The 25,073-nt window shown below is 34.2% G+C and overlaps 1 protein-coding gene across 1 annotated transcript; it reads left to right on the forward strand.

The window, feature by feature from the left end:
• The first annotated feature begins 222 nt into the window (after nucleotides 1-222).
• pgap6 (post-glycosylphosphatidylinositol attachment to proteins 6) lies at nucleotides 223-24,773 on the forward strand. Its single transcript, XM_056462250.1, has 13 exons — nucleotides 223-387; nucleotides 758-935; nucleotides 4,969-5,179; nucleotides 7,267-7,391; nucleotides 8,148-8,410; nucleotides 9,770-10,098; nucleotides 11,214-11,307; nucleotides 11,403-11,520; nucleotides 13,577-13,716; nucleotides 13,810-13,988; nucleotides 15,075-15,221; nucleotides 19,828-19,944; nucleotides 20,465-24,773. The coding sequence occupies exons 1-13, from the start codon at nucleotides 327-329 to the stop codon at nucleotides 20,756-20,758; spliced, it is 2,256 nt and encodes a 751-aa protein (XP_056318225.1). The 5' UTR covers nucleotides 223-326; the 3' UTR covers nucleotides 20,759-24,773.
• The last annotated feature ends 300 nt before the right edge of the window (nucleotides 24,774-25,073 follow it).

Raw genomic sequence — 25,073 nt, forward strand, 5'->3', positions numbered from 1 at the left:
ATAATATCCCTCTTCCAGTTGTTTTCGTAAAACTGACTAATCCCTCATCCCACTATGGCGGCGGGCTGGATCATGAATATTAATCAGCTCCTGCTGGAGTTGCTTATGAATATTAATTAACAAGAAAAACCATCCAATAGGAATCTTAGCGACACGGAATACGTTAATATTTATGACTCAAGTCTGCGGCGTAGAGGAGGTCATGCATACGTACGAGGCCGACGTCCGTATTTTTTACCTTGAACCAGGAAGTAACGTGTTACAATTGTCCGTAGACATTTGAAGAACACAACAATGGGCTGACCGAGGAGAATCTAAACTGAAAAATGGAGAAGTATTTTGTACTGTGCCTTTTACTGTATGCTAGCGCTGGCTGTTTTGCTGACGGTGAGTCTCTGAAGGGATTGGCGTCTCTTATGTTATATATTTCAGCATTTAACATGGTTTATGTCAATGAATGAACGCGATTTGACCACGCTAGCCTTTTTTCGGGCATTTAACTAAATCGCTATAATTTATTTGCATTATACTAAATGCAAACTAGCAAGCTTATCTTATTCAGTGTCTCATAATACAACATACGTTTAGTAAACATATTTACCCTCTTATATTGTATGTAGTTAATTGTGATATACGTTATCATGTTTACGTTATAAAATGTCAGTAAATGTACAAGTCATACATGAATTAGGAGATTATCAAGCCATTTGGGGTTGTTTACATCTGACGCCATCGTGACGTCACGCTCTCTTCCTAGACCTCACTTACTTGAACGGGTTTTACTCCAAAACGCCTCAGAGGTTGTCCAAGTACAGCTGGTTCGGGAATGTTCGGCTCCATCACTTCAGGGTACCGGAGGATGCGGTGCTCGTGCGGTGGCTGCTTACGGTCTCACGGGGATCCGGACTCAACTGTGGCAACCAAAACATCACTGTGTATGTGCTGCTGAATGCATGACAACAAACAAACACTACCTGACAAAGGTCTTGTCGTCGATCCTAGTTGTAAGAGCAACAAATAATGAGATGACTTCTAGCTGATTATTTGAAAAAGTGGCAGAAGGTAGATTTTTCCAATAAATCATCTGTTGAACTGCATCCCAATCATCACAAATACTGCAGAAGACCTGTTGAAACCCACATGGACCCAAGATTCACACAGAAATCAGTCAGGTTTGGTGAAGGAAAAATCATAGTTTGGGTCACATTCAATATGGGGGCATGCGAGAGATCTGGATTGGATTGGATTGCAACATCAACAACCTGAGGTATCAAGACATTTGTGTTGCCCATTACATTACAAACCACAGAAGAGGGCAGGATATCACTCCTTCTCATACTTTACCCTCCACATCAAAGTTCCTGAAAGCAAATAAGGTGCTCCAGGATTGGCCAGACCAGTCACCAGACATGAACATTATTGAGCATGTAGGGGGTAAGATGGAGGCATTGAAGATGAGTGCAAAGAATCTTGATGAACTCTGGGAGTCCTGCAAGAACGCTTTCTTTGCCATTCCAGTTGACGTTATTAAGTTATTTGAGTCATTGCGGAGATGTATGGATGAAGTCCTCCAAGCTCATGGGAGTCATACACAAAATTCTTTTTCCACTGCACCATGACTTTATATTCTATACTGTACATTATTTCTGTTAAGTGACAAGACTTTTGTCTAAGCAAAGTCAGACCTTACTGTCACAATTAACGAATTAAAAGTCAAGGCATTATCATAATTTATTTTGGTAAAACAAGCGTAATTTAGAGGCCTTCACCTTTCATATAAGCCACTTCTGATACCAAATGATCAACTAGAAGTCATGTTATTATTTGTTGTTCCTAAAACTTGGATAGGCGACAAGACTGTTGTCAGGTAGTAAACGTCTTTAAATAATACATAAACAGTGCCGGGTGGAATACTTACAAATTGTCACATTAGTTGTATTACTATTTACACTGGATAAAAATGATTGTTAACGTTATCTACGTCACTCAATTTGGATTTTGGATTGCTTTTAGATTGGGGTTTATCAAATCTGTTTTAAGTGTAACCATTAAATGTACTGTATTAATTAAAAAAAACGAATCCTCACTGTGTATGGATGCTGAATGCACGACAACAAACAAACATCTTCGAAAAAATCTATAGGCAGTGCTGGGTGGAATACTTACAAATTGTTACATTAATAATAATAATAATAATAATAATAATTCCTTACATTTATATAATACTTTTTTGGATACTCAAAGTGCTTTACACATTTTTGGGGGATCTCCACATCCACCACCACCATTAGTTGTATTACTATTTACAATGGATAAAAAAATGGTTGTTAACGTAATCTACGTCACTAAATTTGGAATTTGTATTTTTAATGGTTTAAAATCTGTTTTAAACCATTAAACCTACTGCATTGGTATGAAAATAATAAATAATATTACATCCATAAACGTCATAACACATTAAATCTGCACTGAGCTAAAAAAAAAAGGTTATCAATTAAATCCTATTTTATTTGCTTACCTACATGTCAATGTGACCATTACCTAATTTTAGCACTGTGAAAATATAAATGCGTTACTACCTCAGGAATATTTTTTAAAGATATGGATGGGAAAAAAAGGCATTAACGGTTGCTAAATATCACAGGATTTTATGACTTACTAGTTACTATTTATCACCAGTGTATAATAACTTGCATAATCATTAGGCTACGTTCACACTGCAAGGTTAAGTGCTCAAATCAGATTTTTTTCTCAGATCTGATTTTTTTTGCATAGCTGTTCACATTGTTGTTATAAATGTGGCCAATATCAGATTTCCAGTGTGAAGAGATCATGGTCCTAAACTGACCCGCATGCGCAAAAGTACGCACAGCACAAAATGTCTGATTATGCACACGATGTGTATACTGTATGAATTAAGTACATCATCAGATTAGTTTAATACGATTATTGCCTCTTTAACAGTCAACAGTATTTTATGAACTGTCAAGGGTTGTTCTGCTACTTCTAATTTGTATTTCGGCATTTGAAACCTAAAATAAGGTCTCTTGTGATAGAAAACACTGATTGTTTGTGATTTTGTGAACCCCTCATCAAGGGTTAATGAGCAGCCGCAGAAGTTTTCATATTCATATCATTTTCATATCATAGTCTTTCATGTTTGATTCCGGTAATGTATTAATTATTTAAATGAAATATAGCTATTTTATGTAGGCCTATGTGTTTTATTAATTTTATATGCAATTTTTATGGACATATTTTGAATTATATATTATACATATATTGAATTTTTTTTTTTTTAAGATTAATGGTTAGTGATTGATTAAATTTAATCAAAATCAACAACCAACTTTTTATAGTAAAGTATTTGCCCTGTGTGCTGTTCTATTATGCTGCTGAGTAGATGATGATGACGCATGTCAACTGAAGATTGTGTAAAAGTCACATGAAACCCTACATAACCGGTCGCATTGCAAAACATCAGATCTGTATCTGATTTAATACTACATATGAAAGTGGCACAAATCTGAACTGAAAAGATCAGATTCCATGTGGTTTGAGCTGTTCACACTGATCCTATTTCACAAAAATAGATGTGATTCACATGTGAGCAAAAAATCTGGTGTAGTCCACATTTACCTGCAGTGTGAACAGTAGCTTCATACATGGAGGAATTGCTTGGAAAGTTATTTTCCTTCAAATTCAAAAGAATGGATCCGTAATTAATTTACATGACTTTTACATGGCCATTCTAATTTATGAATGTAGACCAGAATGAAAGCAGTATGGTACGCTGTAGGATTTTTATAAAGGAAAATTTTTAAGACTAGATTTGATCAAGTTATTTTTACCAGATGTCGTATTGGGCATACAAGATTAACCCATGTTTTTTTTCTCAAGATGAAGACCCCACTCAGTGTTTGTTCTGCAAAACTCAGCTTACTGTAAAACACATTTTACTGGACTGTCCTGCTTTAAATGATTCTAGAAGACTTTTATTATGAAATGAACTCTCTTAAGGACATTTTTAACAAAGTGACACCAGAAAAGATTTTAGAATTCTTATCATATATTAACACTAAACATCTTATTATCCTATATAACTTGTGTATTCATTTGTTTGTTGTTCTTAGTTGTTGACATGAAACATGAAAATAGCCTTGGTTGCTGACATGGCAATAAATCAAAAATACATTACATTACATTATAAAGGAAAATTTTAAAAGAAGTTAATTAAAATCATGTGAGTGAATTATATGTAATCATGTAATCCATAAAAGAGTAACTGTAATCTGGTATTAAAATATAATATACTAATATAATTTACAATATAATAAGTAACTACTCAGCACTCTGTCGATATGGTTGAAGTGTTTAGCTCTAAGTAAGTAGATAAATATAATAATGAAACAAACATTGCTCAACACAGTCAAAAAAAAGACCAAATGTTTCTGTAAACCCCTTGCAATCCAATATTATATGATTAGTTAGTTGTAATTATAACTTTTTTTTGTCAGAAATTATGCTATTCTGAATGCAGGGAATGTTGTAGGTTTTAAAGTTTCCAATAGTCTGTAAATAATATTTCACTATCCTTTTGACACCGTATTGTTTTATAACAACAATGATAATTTAATGTGCTCTTTTGTTGTGATCCCCTTGGAGGCTGTTATTAGAGATCTCTGCTAGGAGACTACTGAATACAGAAGATACTGTTCATTCTCTTGAGAATTCTCTTTTTAACTGTTAAGCTTAAGATTATTGTCTGCTGCCTCAATACCAGGAGACTAAAACACATTAACAAATAGTTCATCAAACTACAGTCACCTAAGATGGACTTTTTCATTTTACTGCAGATTGTTATAGTGTAAAAGTTGATACAAGCATGCATATAAATAACAAAGTAGTAATTTCTTTAAAATTGCTTTGCTTATCATTGACTTTTGTTCATCTCGTTCCCATTAACAGGCACTTTAGGGCAGGAGCGCCCCCAGTAATTAACCCTATTCAGACAGCCTTTCCGAACTCTACATCAGCTTCTCTTGCTCACAATTTGACGCTGATCGTTCCCAGTGGACAAAGTTCTAACGTGACACTGTTCAATGTGACGTACCCCAAATCAGGAGACTGGTTCCTCGCTGCACACCTGCCTAAAGACGATGGCAAGATTGAGCAGCAGGTGTGTTTTTGGTATCTTATGCCTGTTTATAATGTTTGTTTGTTTTTTGGTTAAAAACTACATGCATTGTAAAAATAATTGTTATTTCTTGTCATCAGATTATTTGATTTATTTTTATTGCTGTGTTTTTGATGACACATTGGGTGTTTCTCAATTCCAAGAACTGATTTGCGTTCTCATAGAGAGCAGTCTTACCAGGTTACCTTAAAAGAACGAACTTGGGAGACAGCGAGAATGCAGAACGTGTCCTCTGAGCAATGAGATGCTGTTTTCTTCCTGATGGTCACATGACCTTCACATATTTTAACAGAAAATTATTTAAACGTTACAGAAGTCATAAAATAATTTACTGCACAAAACCCTTACAAATATACTTTTCTCATTAAAAATAAAGCAGATTTTAATACGAATTTCTGCAAATAAACACCATAACGTGTTTATGCCTTTATTTAGATTTCCATAATAATGTTTACTTTCATCGTCTCATTTAGGGAAGCTCCAGAGAAAAATAAGTTATGTCTCTGAACTTTAATAATAAACAGGTAAAGAATGATGTGCTTCCCACCTCCTTTATTCAGCTGCAATGACTTCTGGGACTTTTCATGCGAGTTTTGTGCTCAAGTCTGCATCAATGCATCCTCGATATTAAGAACACATCCGGGAACTTTTCCCTGTTCTCCATTCCTGTGGTCTTGAATTTTGGAATTGAACTTTGATGGCTGATGATGACGTTACACGAGAAAACGAGGATGCAAGAATGCTGAAGAACACATATTGAGAAACAGCCGTTGTCTTGTTTTAAAGTCCACATCTAATTTAATTTAATTTAGTTAGATTGTAAAGATTTGTATGCACAAAGAGCATATACACATATAGCATTAAAAAAAATATTTAAAAGAATACCATCAGTGTTGGATAAAAAAAAAGTAATATATCTTACCTAAAAAAATTCAAAAACAACACACTTTCTCATTACATAAAAATGTATTTAAGATTACATGGATTTTAATGTATTACTTATGGATTTATGTAATAAAACAATATGTGATATGTAATATTGTTGTAAAGACTGTTATAACATTATTTATGTGATATAACATTTCACTTGAGATATATAAAAAATATAAAAATATAAATATAAAAAATGTTGTCATATATTTATGTAATGATCATACTAAAATATTTTTTCCTGATCAAATTAAGTGTAAATTAGAGTTTAAAAAATGTGCAAAGATTCACATTTAGCTCTTAAAAACTTTGAATGACTAAAAACCAAGGCAGATAATATGATTTTTATGCACTGCTGTCATTTTACTCGCTTGTCTACTCTTATCATTTAGAATTTATTTTTAGTATTTACTCTGTGTCCTGAAGAACTAGGTTCACTTTTGAGCCCGGTCTAGCCAATAGCATAACAGCACGTACTTGCAAGGCAGGTACTGTATAAAAATTGTATGGCCCTGTCTGATTGGTCAAATTTGGTTAAACAACTTATGCATGCAACACCCAAATGCATGTCACTAAAAATAGATTTAATTTATCACACCTCTGCAATACAGATATGGCATATAATATTATCACAGGTCTAATTAATACAGAACATAAAATTGTCATGACAGATATTTGTCCGAAATGTTATCAGACCTTTACAGAATAAAACAAATATTATATTACTTATTATATTTAATTCAATCATTTTCCTTCAGCTTAGTCTCTTATTTGTCAGGGGTCACCACAGCGGAATGAACCCAGTGTTAGGAAACACTCTCACATTCACTCGCACACACGCATACACTAAGGCCAATTTTTGTTTAGTCAATTCACTCATACCGCATGTCTTTGGACTGTGGGTGGAAACCGAAGCACCTGGAGGAAACCCAAACACGGGGAGAACATGCAAACTCCACACAGAAATGGCAACTGATCGAACTCGAACTAGTGACTTTCTTGCTGTGAGGCAACAGTGCTAACCACTGAGCCACCGTGCCGCCCGTAATATTTAATTTAATATAATATTTAGCCATTTTTTCCCTCATACACAAGAAATGGAAGTAAATGAAGTGATTACATGTTACTTTCTGTTTTAGGGACTGCCGTCTTGCTCGTACTTATTCCAGGCGCAGATGTTTTCAAGAAGAGCCTCTGACCTGCCAATCTTGCAGAACAACATTCCTCTCTCTCAAACACTTACTGCATCTCCAGCTCTTTTTAAGTATGCTCTTTTTGTGGATTAGTAAAATTCCTTGAATTCTCTAGTATTACAATTACCAATGTCTGTTTTAATATAGAAGGAAGAATTATTAGCCCTGTTAAGTTTTAATTCTTTTATATTTTTCCACAAGTTCTATTTAATGTAAAGAAGACTCTTTCAGCACATTTGTAAACAACAATTTTAATAACCAATTTCTAATAACTGATTTCTTTTATCTTAGCCCTGATGACAGTAAATAATATTTTACGAAATATTTTTCAAGAAACTAGTATTCAGCTTAAAGTGCAATTTGAGGCTTAACTAGGTTACTGAGGTCAACTAGGCAAGTTAAGGTAATTAGGCAAATCGTTGAATAATGGGTTTGTTCTGTAGACAATTGAGCAAAAATTGCATAAGGGGGCTCATATAAATGGCTTTAAAATGTTTTGTAAAAAATAATGAAGCTGCTTTTATTCCAGCCAGAATAAAGTCTTTCTTTCTTAATAAGACTTTCTCCAGAAGAAAAAAATATTATTGGAAATACTGTGAAAAGGTTCAAATAGCACCTGAGAAATATTTGAAAAAGAAAACACATTTCACAGGAGGGCTAATAATTTTGCCCTCAGCTAAATATAAAAAATTTATTTATTTATGTTATGGCAAACATAAATTATTCCAGTTTATAGCATCATGTGATCCCTCAGACTTTTTTTATGAAAGGAAAAATGTGATGTGTCCTCTGAAATAAATTCTAAAGTATTTTGATTTGGTTTGTAGGGTTTTTGTTCCTGAATTTTCCTCCAGATTGGATGTTTTTCTCTCAAACTGTTCTGGAAATATGGGAAATTATTGCGGGCTTTCAATCACTATCGGCTCCAGCACTTTGCGACAGGGTTCAGAGGTGAAACAGAACTGTTCAGGCTTAAAGATCTGCTCTGCATCGGTCCTCATTCCTCCGTGGAACACATGGTTACTGGTTACAATTGAGACCAATCAACCAAACACCTCAGTACCTTTCTACATCTCTGCCAATGTCACAGGTCTGTTTTAACTTTACTACACTCAGGGTTCCCACACTTCTTGAAAATACTTGAATTTCAACATATGGATTCAAGAAAAAAAGAGAGGTTCTTGAAAGTGCTTGAATTAAATTTGAAATGAAATTTGTTTTTGGTGTTATTTCAACAATTGCCATTGTCAAAAAAACTAACTAGAAATCTTAATTTAAAAATCTTAAATTGCAATCTTGTACAAGAACTATGACAAATAATGCATATTTGTTTTATAAATATTTCAGAAACCAGTTTTATATTATATGTTACCAGTATATTACCAGAATATTTATATCATCACTGACATTTTTTATGTAAATATTAAGTGTGAGTGAAATGTTAAATACAGTAAGGACATTCATGGCTCTACATACAGTGGGGGAAGTAAGTATTGAACATGTCACCATTTTTCTCAGAAAACATATTTCTAAAGGTGCTGTTGACTTGAAAATTTTACCTGATGTTGGTAACAACCAAAAAATATGCAAAGAAAACTAGTTTACAAATACAATGATGCAGGAAAAAAGTATTGAACACATGAAGAAATGGAGGTGTAGAAAGGCAGTGAAAGCCCAGAGAGCAGCTGAAATCTCTCAGTAGTTCTTCAGCAACCCTCTACCCTTCGTCATTGTAAATGAATATTAGTTGCTTCAGTCCATCATCTACATTATCAGGATGATGAAGATGAAATCAGAGTGGACATTTCAGCAAGACAATGATCCAAAACACAGCCAACGAAACTCTCAAATGGTTTCAGAGAAAGAAAATCAAGCTGTAGAATGGCCCAGCCAATCCCCTGACCTGAATCCAATAGAAAATACAAAATAAAGATCAGGTTTAATAGATGAAACTCACAGAACCATCATGATTTTGACACTCCGTTGAAGTGTGAAAAACTCTCACCTGAGCAATGCACGTGACTTCATTCTCCATATGAGAGGCGTTTTTAAGCTGCCATCACCAAAAAAGCCTTTTATATGAAGTGTTAAATACATTTCAGTAATTCAGTACCTTCTTCTTTTGTCATTTAATTATTACACATTACTCTTTTTTCCGATTTCGTTTATTTTTATGTTTGTATGGTTTGGGTTTTAACCAAAATCTGGTTCAATGCCAACAGCTCCTTTAGAAATCTTATTCCCAGGAAAAACACGACGTGTTCAATACTTATTTCCCCCACTGTATGCTGAGGTGTGAATTACAAAGGTGCTCAATTTGAAATTAACAGTGCTTTAAAAAGTCTTTGAATTGACTCTTTATGAAAGAGTGGAAACCCTGTACACTTTTTTTGCCAGTTTTTACTCGACTCTTAAATGTCTTTCTCTGTCTTTTTCTTCATACACACAGTTGGTTGTAAACCCCTCAGCGTCTCTTCAGATTTCAATGCTGCAGCCTTCATTCGTACCATCATTGCTCCACAAAGCAACAGCTCTGGTGTTTTTGGTAACTCATCTGCTTCAGCGAAGGACCAGTCAGGTCTTCGTTCTAACAGCTCTGAACCAGTGTGCATGAGAAGCCCGTCAGTGTTCAGAGATGAGCAGGATGTGCTTTCTTTACGATACATTGTGTCCGGCAACAACCTCACTGTGACCTCTGACCTTCCAACTGTGCTCACACTCGAGCACTCACCTGGAGACAGTGGAGGAACGCTTGTTGTACAGCTCCAGCTGAATACTGTAAGTGTATTAACATTTCTGCTTCTTCATATATTATTGTAAAAAATGAACTGTTAGCAACTATTGAAAATATCTTAAGTCTGTTATAACATTATAAATGATGATGTAATGAATTCTTGCTCACTAAAAGTATTATTTTATTTAATAAATAATTGACTTATCCTAAATGTTTGGATGGTAGTATAATAAATAGTTAAATAATCAATAAAAATATTTTATTTTATTAATTTAATTTATTATTTTATTTTATTAATTTAATTTATTTATTTTATTTTATTGATTTAATTTAAAAAATATTATTTTATTTTATTTATTATTTTATTTTATTGATTTTATTTCATTTTATTTTTTATTATTTTATTTTATTTATTTTATTAATTTATTTCATTTATTATTTTATTTTTTATTTTATTTTATTAATTGTATTTTATTTTATTTACTATTTTATTTATTATTTTATTTTATTGATTTTATTTCATTTTATTTTATTATTTATTTTATTTTATTAATTTTATTTTATTAATTGTATTTTATTTTATTTATTATTTTATTTTTTATTTAATTTTATTAATTTTATTTATTTATTATTTTTTTATATATTTTATTTTGAATGAAATATGACATGGACATGAAAATTTCTTTCATGAAAAAATAATGGAATTAATGATAACATATGATATGCTAGTGAAAGTTAAGAATAAAATGAAGAGTTTAGTTGCAAAGGTCTCTCCTAAAAGTGCCATCTGGAATTGTCTTCTACAACAAGCATTTTTCTCAGCCTCTTATGTTTATGTTCAGTTATTTCATGCTTAAAGCGATTAAAAATAACCTATTCTTGGCCTTAAAAGTGCAATCACTGAACCTAGACACAGGAGCCTGAGAAATATGCTCATTTTAGAAGAAAATTCCAGATGGCACTTGGAGGTTTTTGCATCTGAACTCTTCAAATATAGATAGAAATTCATTTATTCATGTGTTTTATTTAGTATCTTTTGTATCTCTCCCAGTTATTCTAGCAATTATTCTAAGTACATGCTGGATTTAGTATATAACTTTTGCATCATTATTGAAATACATGTTTAATATTTTTACATTGTCATTTGTTTGTGGCATAGAGTTCTCTGGTTGGTGGATTTGCTCGTGTGAAAGCATGTCTCACACCTTCTGCTCCTGTGCTTCAACTCAACCGCAGCCAGACTTGTGCTACAGGTTTGTGATACATTCAAATTTGTGCTACACACACTTACTATAGTCTTACATGCCATATTTGAATTTGTGTGTATTGTGTGTTTGTGTTCATGTAGGATTCGCACAGGGTTACACTCTAAATGTGAGCAGCAGTGAATCAAACGCTCTGTTGAGGATTCCCTTCCCAGATGCAGAAGATTGGTACCTCAGCCTTCAGACCATGTGCAATGACAGGTCAGTTGTGTGACAACCGTTCTGTCAATTAGTACTGTATGAAGATAAACATTACTGTTGATGCTTTTTGGGTGTTTTTATCGTGATAATATTATGATAACTTCATTTGCAACTCATTATACCTTTTTTACAAAACTTTTTCAGTCCCACTTTATATTTGGCGGCATTAATTAATATGTACTCATACTGTAATTATTTATTTGTTACAATGTACTTATTGTGTTAAATACATGTTTTTACATTGTCTTTATGATTGATTAAACACCGGCATGTAAACACACTATTAACCATCCCTTACACCTTAACCCATATATATAAAACCCACCCAAACCACCAAACCTGTCCCTAATCCTACCCGTATCCCACCTCAAGAGCACCAGACGTGTTCTGCAGTACATTATGAAGACTGTAAGCACATTGTATTAATTTTTTGATGCAAGTACATGGTAGTACCTGATATAAAGTGGGATCCTTTTTTCTGTGTAAACTGTGATATTGAATGATGCAAAATACTGCAAGTAAACGGTATCAATTTTGATTTCATGCTTGCCACAGTTCATACGGTGCTGGAAAACCTTAAAAATGCTCGAATTGTAATCTTGTGTTTACAAGGTTTGAAAAGTGCTTAGATTTTTTGAGCAAGTGCTTTTTTTGCTTTTTATAATAATTTATCTTACTAAATAGGTCATGATAATTAACTATTTATTTATATTATTAATATTATTTTTCATAAAATGAATACTGGAGTCTGCGCATGTGTCTATAATTTTTTTTGTTATCTGCACCCTTTGATAAAGCAGTGTGTGAAGATAAAATGCATGGAAATTACCACTTCATGGGTGAACAATACATAAAACGAAAATAAATGTACATTTGAGATGAAAGATGACACATTTAAGATGTGTGTAATGACATATAAATAAGTAAATTACAATAATTCAATGTTGGGCTTAGGGCAAACATCAAAAATTTACCTTTGTATATGATACTACACTATAGCGAATAGCATCTAATATTATATGATGAGTTATGTACAGACGTGGACAAAATTGTTGGGACCCTTCCATTGAAGAAAGAAAAACTACAGAAATAACCTAAAACTGGAAACAAGATTAGTAAATAATCCAAGTTGACTTAAAATAAACCATTATTGTAATATAAGACTTTGCTTTTGAATTGGGGTTCATAAAAAAGGCAAACTAACGATAATAGCTTGGACAAAATTGAAAGGTACCAGTAATTTTATCCATGTCTGTATGTATTATGTAAATATGTAATTTTGTTTTTTAGGATTTATTTATCAGATTTTCATGACAGGTAAACAAGAGTAAAAGAAAATGACAGTACAAATAGAAAAAACATATGTAACAGTACAAAATATAGTACACAATATAACCCACATATGGTATATCAAACAAAATATGATGTGCATAGTAACTATGACAAATGAAGCATATAAACATGTACATACTGAAAGTTGACAGCATGGTGTATTAAGTCAAATAAATGAGGATGTCGGCGCAAAAGCCTAGTGGTTAGCACGCTGAGATGTGGTGCAGTAGCTCTTCAGGGCATCCCGAGTTCGAATCCCGGCTCAAGGACATTTCCCGTTCCTACCACCTCTCACTCTCCCACTTCACTTCCTGTCTCATTACTGTCCTATCCACTTAATAAAAACAAAAAGGCTAAAAGTAAATAAATAAATAAATAAATAAATAAATAAATAATGATAATAAAATAAAAAAGGGGGTGGGGGGTGGCCTATTCTTCAAACTTGTGGTTTTACTTCAAGAAATGGTGGTATGCTTGTGCAATATTAGCACTAGTACTCAACAAGTGCAAGTGCAACCATTCAGTCTGCAGTAACTGCTTCTAGTTTCAGATTTGACATGCTAAATGGCAACCAAATGTAACAAAATGTAACTTTCAAAGTGTTTAAAAAATTTGGAAATGGACCTGAAAAGTGCTTCAATTAGATTTTTTTTAAAGGTGTAAGAAGCATGACTTGCATTAAAGAAACTTCTGAGCATTCCTAACACTTGTGTTGTCTTTCCAGTGTTGACTGCAGGAACGCATCGGCTACAGTGAGTGCATCTGTGAGTGTTAGCGCCTGCATTGACGAGTGCGGGTCGTATGGAGAGTGCAGACTTCTGCGCACATACAACTACCTTTACGGTGCATGTGTGTGCAAAGCAGGTAAACATATACATAAACACACCAACCAATGGGCATAAACATGATACTGAGATGTGCAATTGGTTGTTTGTGTGTGTTTTTAATCATTGGCAGGATGGCAGGGATGGGGATGTACGGATGGAGTGTCTGCGCTCTCGTATACTCGACAGATGACTGCAGCTCTGCTTCTCACCCTCAGTAACTTTTTCTTCATCCCACCCATCATCGTAGCACTTTACAGAGGATACCTCATCGAGGCCGCCATCTACTTATTTACCATGTTTTTCTCCACGGTGTGTTTTTATTTTGCAGCTTTCTATTTATCTACAATTATAAGGCCTCCTGTGAAATTTTAATTTCTTTTTATTTTAGTTCTGTCTAATAGAGAGATTTTTAACACATTTGAAACATATTAGGCTTAATAACTAGTTCTAATAAGTATTTTTTGTCTTTGAAATTGTGACAGGATATACGGTTTTAAAAGTTATCTTGCAAGCTACTAGTGTTCAGCTTAAAGTGCAATTTAAAGGTTTAACTAGGTTAATTAGGTTAACAAGGCAATTTAAAATGCATTTATAATTAAGGCTGCACAATATATCGTTTCAGCATCGATATTGCAATGTGTGTACGCAATAGTCACATCTCAGGATGTGCAATGTTGAGTTGGGATTATACTTGATTGAGAATTGTACACAATTGAGAATACATGAGATTTGTGGAGTCATTGCAAAGTATAACCATAATAGACTGATTTGCATGTGTTTTAAAGACATTTCTAGAGATTTTAAAGAATTCATGCACAAAAAAGTACATTTGTAACTTTAATGAAGAAAATTTTTACAGAATTATTAATACAACAAAGACTTTAGAGTGTTATTTTTACTTATCATTAATAAATTTTTAAATACTGTTTGACTTTCTGGAAATCCCTAAAGCACTGGATTTTTTTGCTCTATGTAATTAGTCTTGCTTGCAATTTGTTTGTTGTTTTTTTAAACATGATTCACAACCTTACAACATAAATAACCCCAATCAATAAAGATGAATGGCTTCTTTCCAAATAGAGCTATACAAGCAATTTAATGAAATTGTCTTTATATCGCAATATATATTGGAGAAATACAAAATATTGCAATGTTAGATTTTTCCAATATCATTGAGCCCTATTTTTAATAATATTGACTTCAAAAATTATTCAAAAAAATGTTTTTATTCCAGCCGACCTGGAATAAATAAATGTTTTTGTTCTGTTAAGCATTATTTAGGAAATATTTGAAGCATGGGAGGGCTAATAATTGTGCTGTGCTAATAAATATCTGTCTGTCTGTTTGATTAATAATACACTCATATTATTCTCATAATGATTGTGTGTTTTGCAGTTTTACCATGCGTGTGATCAGCCCGGTGTGACCGTCATGTGTATCATGGACTACGACACCCTCCAGTTCTGCGATTTCTTGGGTTCTGTCGTGTCTGTGTGGGTGACCATTGTATGCATGGCACGGCTTCAGGAGCCAATAAAATACGTAAGTACCATAGTATGTAGGGCTGCACAATATTGGAAAAATCTGACATTGCTATATTTTGTTTTGCTGCAATGTGAACTTGATTTCACTAGAAGATTTAAATAACTCCATTCGGAAAGATTTCATGAATTTTGATTGACTGGGGTTATCAAGTCTGTTGCTCTGCAGTGCATTTGCAGAAAATGTAATACATTTCAAGCATATATAAATACGACACAGTAAAAATAAAAGTGAAATAAACTAAGGGTCATGGAAAACCTGGAAAAGTCATGGAATTTTGATATGGCATTTTCCAGGCCTGGAAAAGTTTTGGAAAAGTCATGGAAAACAGATATCTATATACTTGAATATAGGTTAGTTGTTGGCCCCAGATAAATAAAGGGACTAAGCCGAAAAAAAATGAATAAATAAATGAATGAATAAATATAAATGAAAACTAAATAGATTGTTGCCTGTTTTACGATATGCTGTAATTAATTTTAACATGTATTGTTTTTTCCCATGCATATGTAGACATTGCATGAAACATTAGGTCATGAAAATTTACTCAAGGCTTGGAAAAATCATGGAAAAGTCGTGGAATTTTAGTAGTTAAAATGTGTATGAACCCTGTAAACTCTGCTTTAGGGTTTTATTCAAATACAAAAATTGAACAATCAAACATAAAATATTGTACGAATAATTTTTACAGTAATATTTAATAATATATTTATCTTTTAATCTTTAATAAATAGTCTAATCCTGCGATGTGACTATTGTGGATACATTGCGATATGGATGCTCAAACGATATATTGTTCAGCCCTAATTGTACAGGAATGTGTTGCTCAGTTTATTGACACAATGTGTCTGTGAAATTTCAGCTCAAAATATCTTATTATTATTTGTTATACCTCTTAATGCTCAGTTTTGAGTAGATGCAAAAACACACCTTTTTTGTGTGTGTGTGTGTGTGTGTTTGTGTGTGTGTCTCCTTTAATGCAAATCAACTCCTGCTCTCCTCCCTCTTTCAAGAAGGCGGAGCGTATTCAGCCTGAGTTCTGGATTCTCTCTAGATACTTTTATCATGTCTGCTGCGTTTACGTGACATTTCATTTCATCATCATGAAAGCTTATTATCTGCATTCCTTGTAAAGTCTTGTTAGTTTAGATGCCTGATGTAGAGCTGTCAGATGCTGAACGTCCTGTGGGGATTAAATTAAATGTAGTTTTAATCTTCTTACTGCTCATAAACTTTCAAATACACAAAAGGTTATATTAAAACACATAAAGTACACAGTCAGTTAAGTCTAAGAATGTGAACTGCTGGAAAAGAAGCTGCATGTTTTTATTAGATCAGAGTATTAAAATGACATCAGTGTAATATACAGTACTTAATGTGGTTTATGCTTTTAATATGAAAAGAAAAACAGAAAATCAGAGACTTACTCTTGATTAAATAGCATTTAGCATTTTTAAACATGTGGCTGCACGGTGGCGCAGTGAGTAGCACGTTCGCCTCACAGCAAGAAGATCGCTGGTTCGAGCCTCGGGTGGATCAGTTGGCGTTTCTGTGTGGAGTTTGCATGTTCTCCCTGCCTTCGTGTGGGTTTCCTCCGTGTGCTCTGGTTTCCCCCACAGTCTAAAGACATGCGGTATAGTTGAATTGGGTAGGCTAAATTGTCCGTAGTGTATGTGTGTGATTGAGTGTGTATGGATAAATTAGTGGTTCATTCCGCTGTGGCGACCCCAGATTATTAAAGGAAAAGAAAATGAATTAATTAATCTTTAAACATGTGGTGGCACGTTGGCTCAGTGGTTAGCACTGTCGCCTCACAGCAAGAAGGTCGCTGGTTCGAATCCTGGCTCGATCAGTTGGCATTTCTGTGTAGAGTTTGCATGTTCTCCCTGCCTTCGTGTGGGTTTCCTCCGTGTGCTCTGGTTTCCCCCCACAGTCCAAAACATGCTGTACAGGTGAATTGGTAAACAAAATTGGTCGCAGTGTAAGTGTGTGTGAATGAGAGTGCGTGTGTGTTTCCCAGTACTGGGTTGTGGCTGGAAGGGCATACGCTGCATAAACCATATGCTGGAATAGTTGGTGGTTCATTCCTGCTGTGGCGACCCCTGATAAATAAGGGACTAAGCAGAAGGAAAATGAATGAATAAATGAATAATAGCTCCATTTTAACTGACCATGGTCATGGTTTTTGTTCAAATGTGCAATATGCCAACTTTGCATAACAGTGCACAAATCCTCAGGAATAAACATGCTAATAATCCATAATTGACACCAGGGCAACACTTATGAATTTAACTCATGGTTGAAGGCATAATATGTTGAAATCTTGTTGTTAGTGTTTTACAGAATCTTGAATAAGTAGACATTGACTGTTTTATAACCAGTATTATTTATTTTTCTGTTTATGTGTTGTCTTATAACTAACAATGCTAAACTAGTTGAAATGTGACAAACCCGAATTGCCCTTTAAAGCACGATGGGACGATTGATATGGCTTTAAATAGCACAACATGTTTAACTGGACCTACCTGTTCTTTAGAAGAAATGCTGCATTAATGAATACTTTGAGAAAACAAAAGGGATTCTTTTAGTAAAAAAAAATAGGTCATCCATTATTACTGCTCTCAGGTTTCTCTTTCTGTTCTTACGTTTCTGCAATTTTGTTTGAGTACATTATCTTTTTGGGCCAGAAAGTTTCTGCCATCTCGGAACTGTTTCTGCCTCAAATGCCTTGGTGTTTTCTTTTGTTGTTGCAGTGTCCTAAATTTAGATAATTCCACCCAAAGGGGTAAAGGCCTGCTTGAGTTGTATTAGTTGTCTTCATGTGTAAAAGACAACTGCAAACAACAAACATTATGTGAAATTGTGCAGTTTTGACATCAACTTGTGTGCATTTAGCAAAGTTTAAACCCACAAGGCTTTAAAGTGAATGAAAATTTTTTGTTTGTTGTTGCAGGAGTAACTAAGGCACGAGATGTAGTGCAGTTCTTTTTAATTGTTATTTAAATATTTTTTTTGCTGTCACCCACACTGCACAAAATGCTTTTCTTACTTAAAGTTTGTGTTATTTCTAATCCAAATATCTTAAAACAATTTAATCAAGCTGCATTTTCTAGACAAGCAAAAAATATTGGGCCCTATTATACACCCGGCACAATAAGGCGCAAGACGTGTTTGGCATGATTTGTTGCTATTTTCAGACCAGCGCAACCATAATTGTCACATTTTGCCTCACGTTGTTTAAATAGAAAATCTATTTGGTCCACTTTGTGGACTCATAGGTGTGCCGGTCTATAAAGGAGGTGTGTTAGGGTGCATTGTTGGCACGTTGCCATTTTGAGGAACTGAAATAGACTGCGCCATTGACCAACTAAAAGCTGCTCTAATGTCCAGCGCAGAGTGTGTTGGTTATGTGACTATGCATGTCCAAAAGACGTGTGCATCACCATTTGGGGCATAAGAATAGGACTGATTATATAACTCCATTTATTACTTTGCTGGAAATTAAAGTAGAGAGAAAGTAAAGAGGCTGAATGGAGGAGGCTCGTTCTTATTATTTGACTTAAAAATTCACTTTATTTTGACTTATTATTTCTGAAAACAAGACAATATTTTTTGCTTGTCTAGAAAGTGTTTCTTGATTTAAGAATTTTTAGATTTTTGGAATAAAAACAACTGCAAAAGACACTTTTAGTTAGGGCTGGGCGATTTGGCCTAAAATCAAAATCTCGATTAATTGAACATTTGAACTCAATTACGATTAATGAACAATTATTTGATTTATTTATTGTTTTTTTTTACTCTGCACAGTAAGTATGCTCACATATTACAAGTGAGAGATTTCTGAATGAAGGGTGAATTACTTGATTGTAAAATAACTGAAGGAAACACACACTATCTACTATCTATGATTTTTTTATTGAAGAACAATGTTGAACAACTGAAATTAAAACACACGTTGCCTAAAATGAACAGTTCATAGTTAACAAAAATACATAACTTGCACTTTTGTAAACAAAATGTATTATTTTCAGTGTTTTTCATGTTAAAAGTAGAACATAAGCAGTATCTTTTCTAAATACAATAACTTTTACATATCCTGTAACTAATATTTTAAACAGTGTATCTTCTATAAACATAATTTAATGTAAATAACCATTTTAATGCAATGGAAAATATGAAAATATGCCATCTCAAGGCATCTCTGGCACAGCTTCCAATCATCATAAATGCAGTGCAAAGTAACAGAGCGGGGTCACGTGACTCCTCACCTGCTAGGGAAAGTAATCGGGAAAAAAATGACCTGGAAAAATTAGATCAATTGTAGGTTCTGAATGTCGATTTCGATTACTTTATTAATCGCCCAGCCCTACTTTTAGTACATGATTTAGTAAATGATCCTTGCTCTTTTTTTAACAAAAACCTCACAAATGCAGTCTAAGCGCACTTGAAAAAAATCTTGTGAAAAGGACATAATAGAACCCTTTTAAAAAAGGATTTGACTACTTAAACATGACTATGCACAAAATTTGGGCCTAATTATTTACTTACCAGAACCTAATAAATGAATTGCATGTCAGTTTTAAGAGCTTGTATTCTTGTATTCCAGCTGTTGTTTATGATGGGGACTCTGGTCATTTCCATGGCGATGCAGTTGGACCGCAGGGGTCTGTGGAACCTTCTGGGTCCTGTCCTGTTTGCTCTGGTCATTATGGTCTCTTCTTGGGTGAGCTTGACTTTTTCCATTACTCTAAAACATTATGTAATCATTGAGTGTTTGTTTTTTCTTTGTCTGTTTATTTATTATTGTTAAGTATCAAAGTATCAAGTATTTTACTGCATTTTAAGATCTTAACATTTTAATATTTTAAGATCGTAATCATAGTTTCCACTGAAATATTAAGCACAACATTTTTATCAAACTGTTATGAATTAAAAATTTACATTTATTTAAATTTATAAAGTTTTTTTAAAAGTGTAATAATATTTCACAACTACTGTGTATTTGTGCTTAAATTAAGTTTTGGGGAACATTAGAGACTTAATAAAATTGTAATAGGGACTAATATTTAACTCATCTAATCCCAATGCATTTTAAGTAGTTCTTTTTTGCAATTAGAACTTTTAGACACTCAAATTAAAAATAATAAATGACGATAAATCTTAATTACTTTTTCACTAAAATCCTCAGATCACCTGTCAAACATTTGAAACATTTCTCGTCCTCTTTTACTGTTACCCGACAGGTTTATCGAGGTGTGAAACGTCATCAATGTTACCCTCCATTATGGCGCCGCTGGGTTTTGTTCCTGCTGCCGGGCATCGTGTCCGCTCTGATCGGAGTGTGTGTGTACGTCTTCGCTCAGACCGACAGCAACTACTACTACACACACTCCATATGGCATGTCATGGTGGCCACAAGTGTAGTCTTCCTCCTGCCGCCACGAGAGAAGCACATTCCCCCCTGGGGCTGGACCAACAAAATCTGCAGCTACAGCAGGTGCAAAAATGAGAAAGTGGAGCTTTACACTGTCACCTAAACACACTGCTATTGAGAACGATGTGGAGATTCATCCGCAATTTTTACAAAACCAAGCAACTAGCTTTAAGTATCACGATCAAGCTTTACATTCACCAGAATGATTTACATGTAGGTTCACAAATACTTTAAGGAATAGGTTATGCAGAACTCCTTTTTCAGTTTATTCAAACCCATAAACTAAAACAGGAGATTTTCACAATGATTTTATAAATCATTTAGGCCACTTTAATGGTGCTGTTTTGATGAATGAATACTTCTCCATTGTGTTTCAGGGAGAAAAATAACTGCATGGTAGAGGTGTGTGATATTTATCGTCTACAAAAGTAATTGTAGATTAAGGATGTGCAAACTTACACTAGTTGAGTTATATCACAAAACACAAGAGTGACGTTTATTACGTGCTTGAGAGTGTTCACAAAATTCACCCAATAATTCAAATTGACTCACTGTTTGCTCTCCCTCAAGTGGTTCCATAGCTTTATGAGACTCTGTCTGTTGAATGCAAAAGAAGATATTTTGAAGAATGTGTAATGTGTATTTATATATGTTTGGCCAGACACCCAATACCCCCAAAGTGCTTCACAATCATGTCTCTCCACTCCACCACCAGTGTGTAGCATCCTCTTGGATGATGCAATGGCAGCCACAACAAAACGGCGCCAGTGCGCTTAGCACACACCAGCTATAAGCAGAATGAAGAGACGGTGATAGAGCCAATTTGGTGGATGGGGATGATGGGGAGGTCATGATGGGTAAGAGCCAATGGAGGGAATTTTGCCACTACCTACTCTTTTACGAGAAGTGCTATGGGATTTTTAATAACCTCAAAGAGTCAAGACCTCGCTTTAACGTTTCATCCGAAAGACGGTGCTTACTGACAGTATCTTCACTTCTACTGGGGCATCAGGTCTCACAGAGACCACAGTTTGAGCGCCCCCTGCTGGCCTAACTAACATCACCTCCAACAGCAACCTAGTTTTCCTATGTGGTCTCCCGTCCAGGTACTGACCAGGCTCAGTTCTACTTAGCTTCAGTGAGTAACCGGGCTTGGGCTGCAGGGTGATATGGCTGTGGCTATGATAATAAAGAATGTTCAAAACCTGTAACCATTGATTTCCATAGTAGGAAAAACAAATGCCATGGAAGTCGTTAATTACAGGTTTTCAGCATTCTTCAAAACATCTTCTTTAGCGTTCAACATATTGGTAAAGATCTGAAAGTAAATGATGACAGAATTGTTATTATTTTATGTGAATTATCCCTTAAATTTAATTAAACAATTCAACAAACTAGAGATTCATATTGTGCAAGTTATATTTTACACACAATTTTAACAATAATGTAGAAGCAGAACATTTGTACATTTTTAGAGCAATGTTTCCTGTTTCATTTCTGAATGAATCAGTTTTTTAAATGAATCACTTGAATCATCAATTAGTCGCTTGCTTTGTTTCTAAATGAATCGCTGTTTTGAATCGCTAAGGTCTTTGCACACTAAGTCCGATGCATATTATTTAATCCATTCCGAAAAAATGCGAAACATTTCACAGTCAACAAGCAGTAACTACATTTTAATAGATGGCAGTTGCATTGACATGTCGAAGCAATGGACCGAAAGCGGACCATGCTTTCAATTATAATGTCTATGGGCAGTACGTCAAATGTATAGACACACACTCACAGCAGCAGGGCAGAGGTGCACCAGTCACTGAATCCAGTCACAGGTTTTCAACTGTCTGACTTTATGCACTTTGTCATAACGTTATCTGGAGCTCCAATGACGGCTTTCTGTATTTAGCTTTTCGCTTGTACAACGGCTCTAAACTGTCAAAACACTTCTCAAATCGCTTTTTTGGATGCGAATAGTGAAAAAAATCGAGCCTGGTTCGTTTTTTTATAAAGGACAATAGTTTCAGAGTCGGTGTGACAATATAATTGACCACGTGAGGTCGAATTTATTTTTTAACATTAGAAAATTATTGACGAAAAAATTGAATTCAGGGTGCAAAAACCTCCATAATTAATGAATCATTCATAATGACACTTACTGTCATCTACTGATTTTAGTAACTTTGTTTAAAGTATCTTATTTGTATCCATGAAAAGCATAAAACCAGAAAAGATATCATCACATATAAACGCACTTCAAAAAATCCAACATAATTCTTTTATTTCTTTATTTTTTTAATGTTTATTTGTGCTTTTCGCGTTTTATAAAACGACAACAAAATACAGAAGAGAAAAAAAATCAATAATAATACATACAAAATACAATAAAAATAAAAAAAACACTAAAATCCAACACAATTCTTGAGATAAATGTCACACACCCTTACTGTGTACAGGTTTGACATAATTCCATCAATGTCATGTCTGAGTGAAATATTGCTTTAAACATGATTCCTCTACACTTTCTAACTAGTGTTTAAATAAGCAAATTCACAGAGAGCACCGACAATAAGTCAGTTAACAACAGTCAAAGAGAAACATAATGAATGTCTTTACTCCATTAAGCACTTTAGTTGAAATGAGGTCTTTAGTTTACAGCAAAGAATCTGTTTATCAAATTGAGCATGTCAATTACATCAGAAATTGTTTTTAAGGACTATTAAAGTCATGCTAACTCCTTTAGAGAAAAAAACACTACTGATTTATGAGTTTATTCAGCTTTTCGAATCATTTGAAGACCAACACAAGATCGTTTCTGTAGATTTCGAGGTAAAATGTTCTTTTATTTAACACTAGTGTATTAGTTTGTTATATTTATAAATGCGTCACACACTTTATAGGTCCGTGTTTGACACTGATTTCTCCTACAGTTACCAAAACGTACACACTCTCACACACACACACACACACACATATATATATAGATGTTATTAGTTATTTAGAAAAAACGTGGGCATTTTTGTTAGCACTAAGGACTGTTGTCAGTATCTCTGAGCTTGTGTTTTGCTCACACACACAGTCACACACACACTGGAGAACTTGTAAAATAGTTCCTAATTTAATACACCGTTTTTTATACCTCTGTCAGGAATGTACAAGAAAATACCTCCCTTCTTCCTCCCTAAAAAGCCTTTTATTTTATTTGTAAATTTTCTAAGACGTGCTGTTGCTTTTTCAAGAGGGAGGATGTTTTACGCTTGATTAAAACTGCGCTTGCGAAGGTAATATTGCGCTTCTGGATGCCAATTTGAATGGCTGCGTCTCCTTAATAGGCTAACGCAGTGTTTCTCAACCACATTCCTGGAGAACCATATGCTCTGCACATTTTCCGGGTCTGATTCTGATCATCAGCTCATTAGCAAAGACTGAAAGACCTGAAATGGGTGTGACAAAGGAGACATGTAGTGCTGATGGTTCATCAGGAAAGTGGTTGAGAAACACTGGGCTAATGATGCGTGTGTGTGTTTGGAATGGGAATCTGACGTATTGAAGATGACCATATGTATTGGTCGAGGCTTTATGCATAATACTGTACTTCTGACCCTCAGGCCAGTTGAAACTTGAAGATATATCTGTAGACGTACTTTTTTGTGGTTGACATTTATACTGCGATGTCCTTTATTGCTCATATCTATGTACAACAGTAAAAAATGATCATTTAACTGTTATTTAATCAGATTTTTAAGGTGTTAAATTGGGGTCAAAATGTAACACAAGTATGTTTTACACGGTTTTATATTGATTTTTATATTGGAATGACAAATCACAAGTAAGTGTGAGCTAAACCACTGTTTGTATTGGTTTTGTTTGTTATAATCTGTGAGTCACAAACACACACACGAAAAGTCTTTTCATATGTGATTTAGTTTTGATGTACACTACCTGACAAAAGTCTTGTCGTCTAGCCAGGTTTTAGGAACAACAAATAATAACATGACTTCTAGTTGATGATTTGGTATCAGAAGTGGCGTATATGAAAGTCAAAGGCCTCTAGATTACGCTAATTTTAGCTAAATTAATTATGATCAGGCCTTGATTATTAATTATTTAATTAGGACAGTAAGATCTGACTTTGCTTAGACATATGTCATGTCACTTAACAGAAATAAAGTACAGTATAGAATATAAAGTCATGGTGCAGTGGAAAAAGAATTCATATTGTGTTTGACTCCCATGAGCTTGGACGACTGCATCCATACATCTCTGCAATGACTCAAATAACTCATTAATAAAGTCATCTGATCACAAAAAAAGCATCTCGCAGGACTCCATGAGTTCATCAGGATTCTTTGGATTCATCTTCAATGCCTTCTCCTTCATCTTACCCCAGGCATGCTCAATAATGTTCATCTCTGGTGACTGGG

Source organism: Danio aesculapii, chromosome 1 (assembly GCF_903798145.1).
Source record: "Danio aesculapii chromosome 1, fDanAes4.1, whole genome shotgun sequence".
In the NCBI taxonomy this organism is placed as follows: domain Eukaryota; kingdom Metazoa; phylum Chordata; class Actinopteri; order Cypriniformes; family Danionidae; genus Danio; species Danio aesculapii.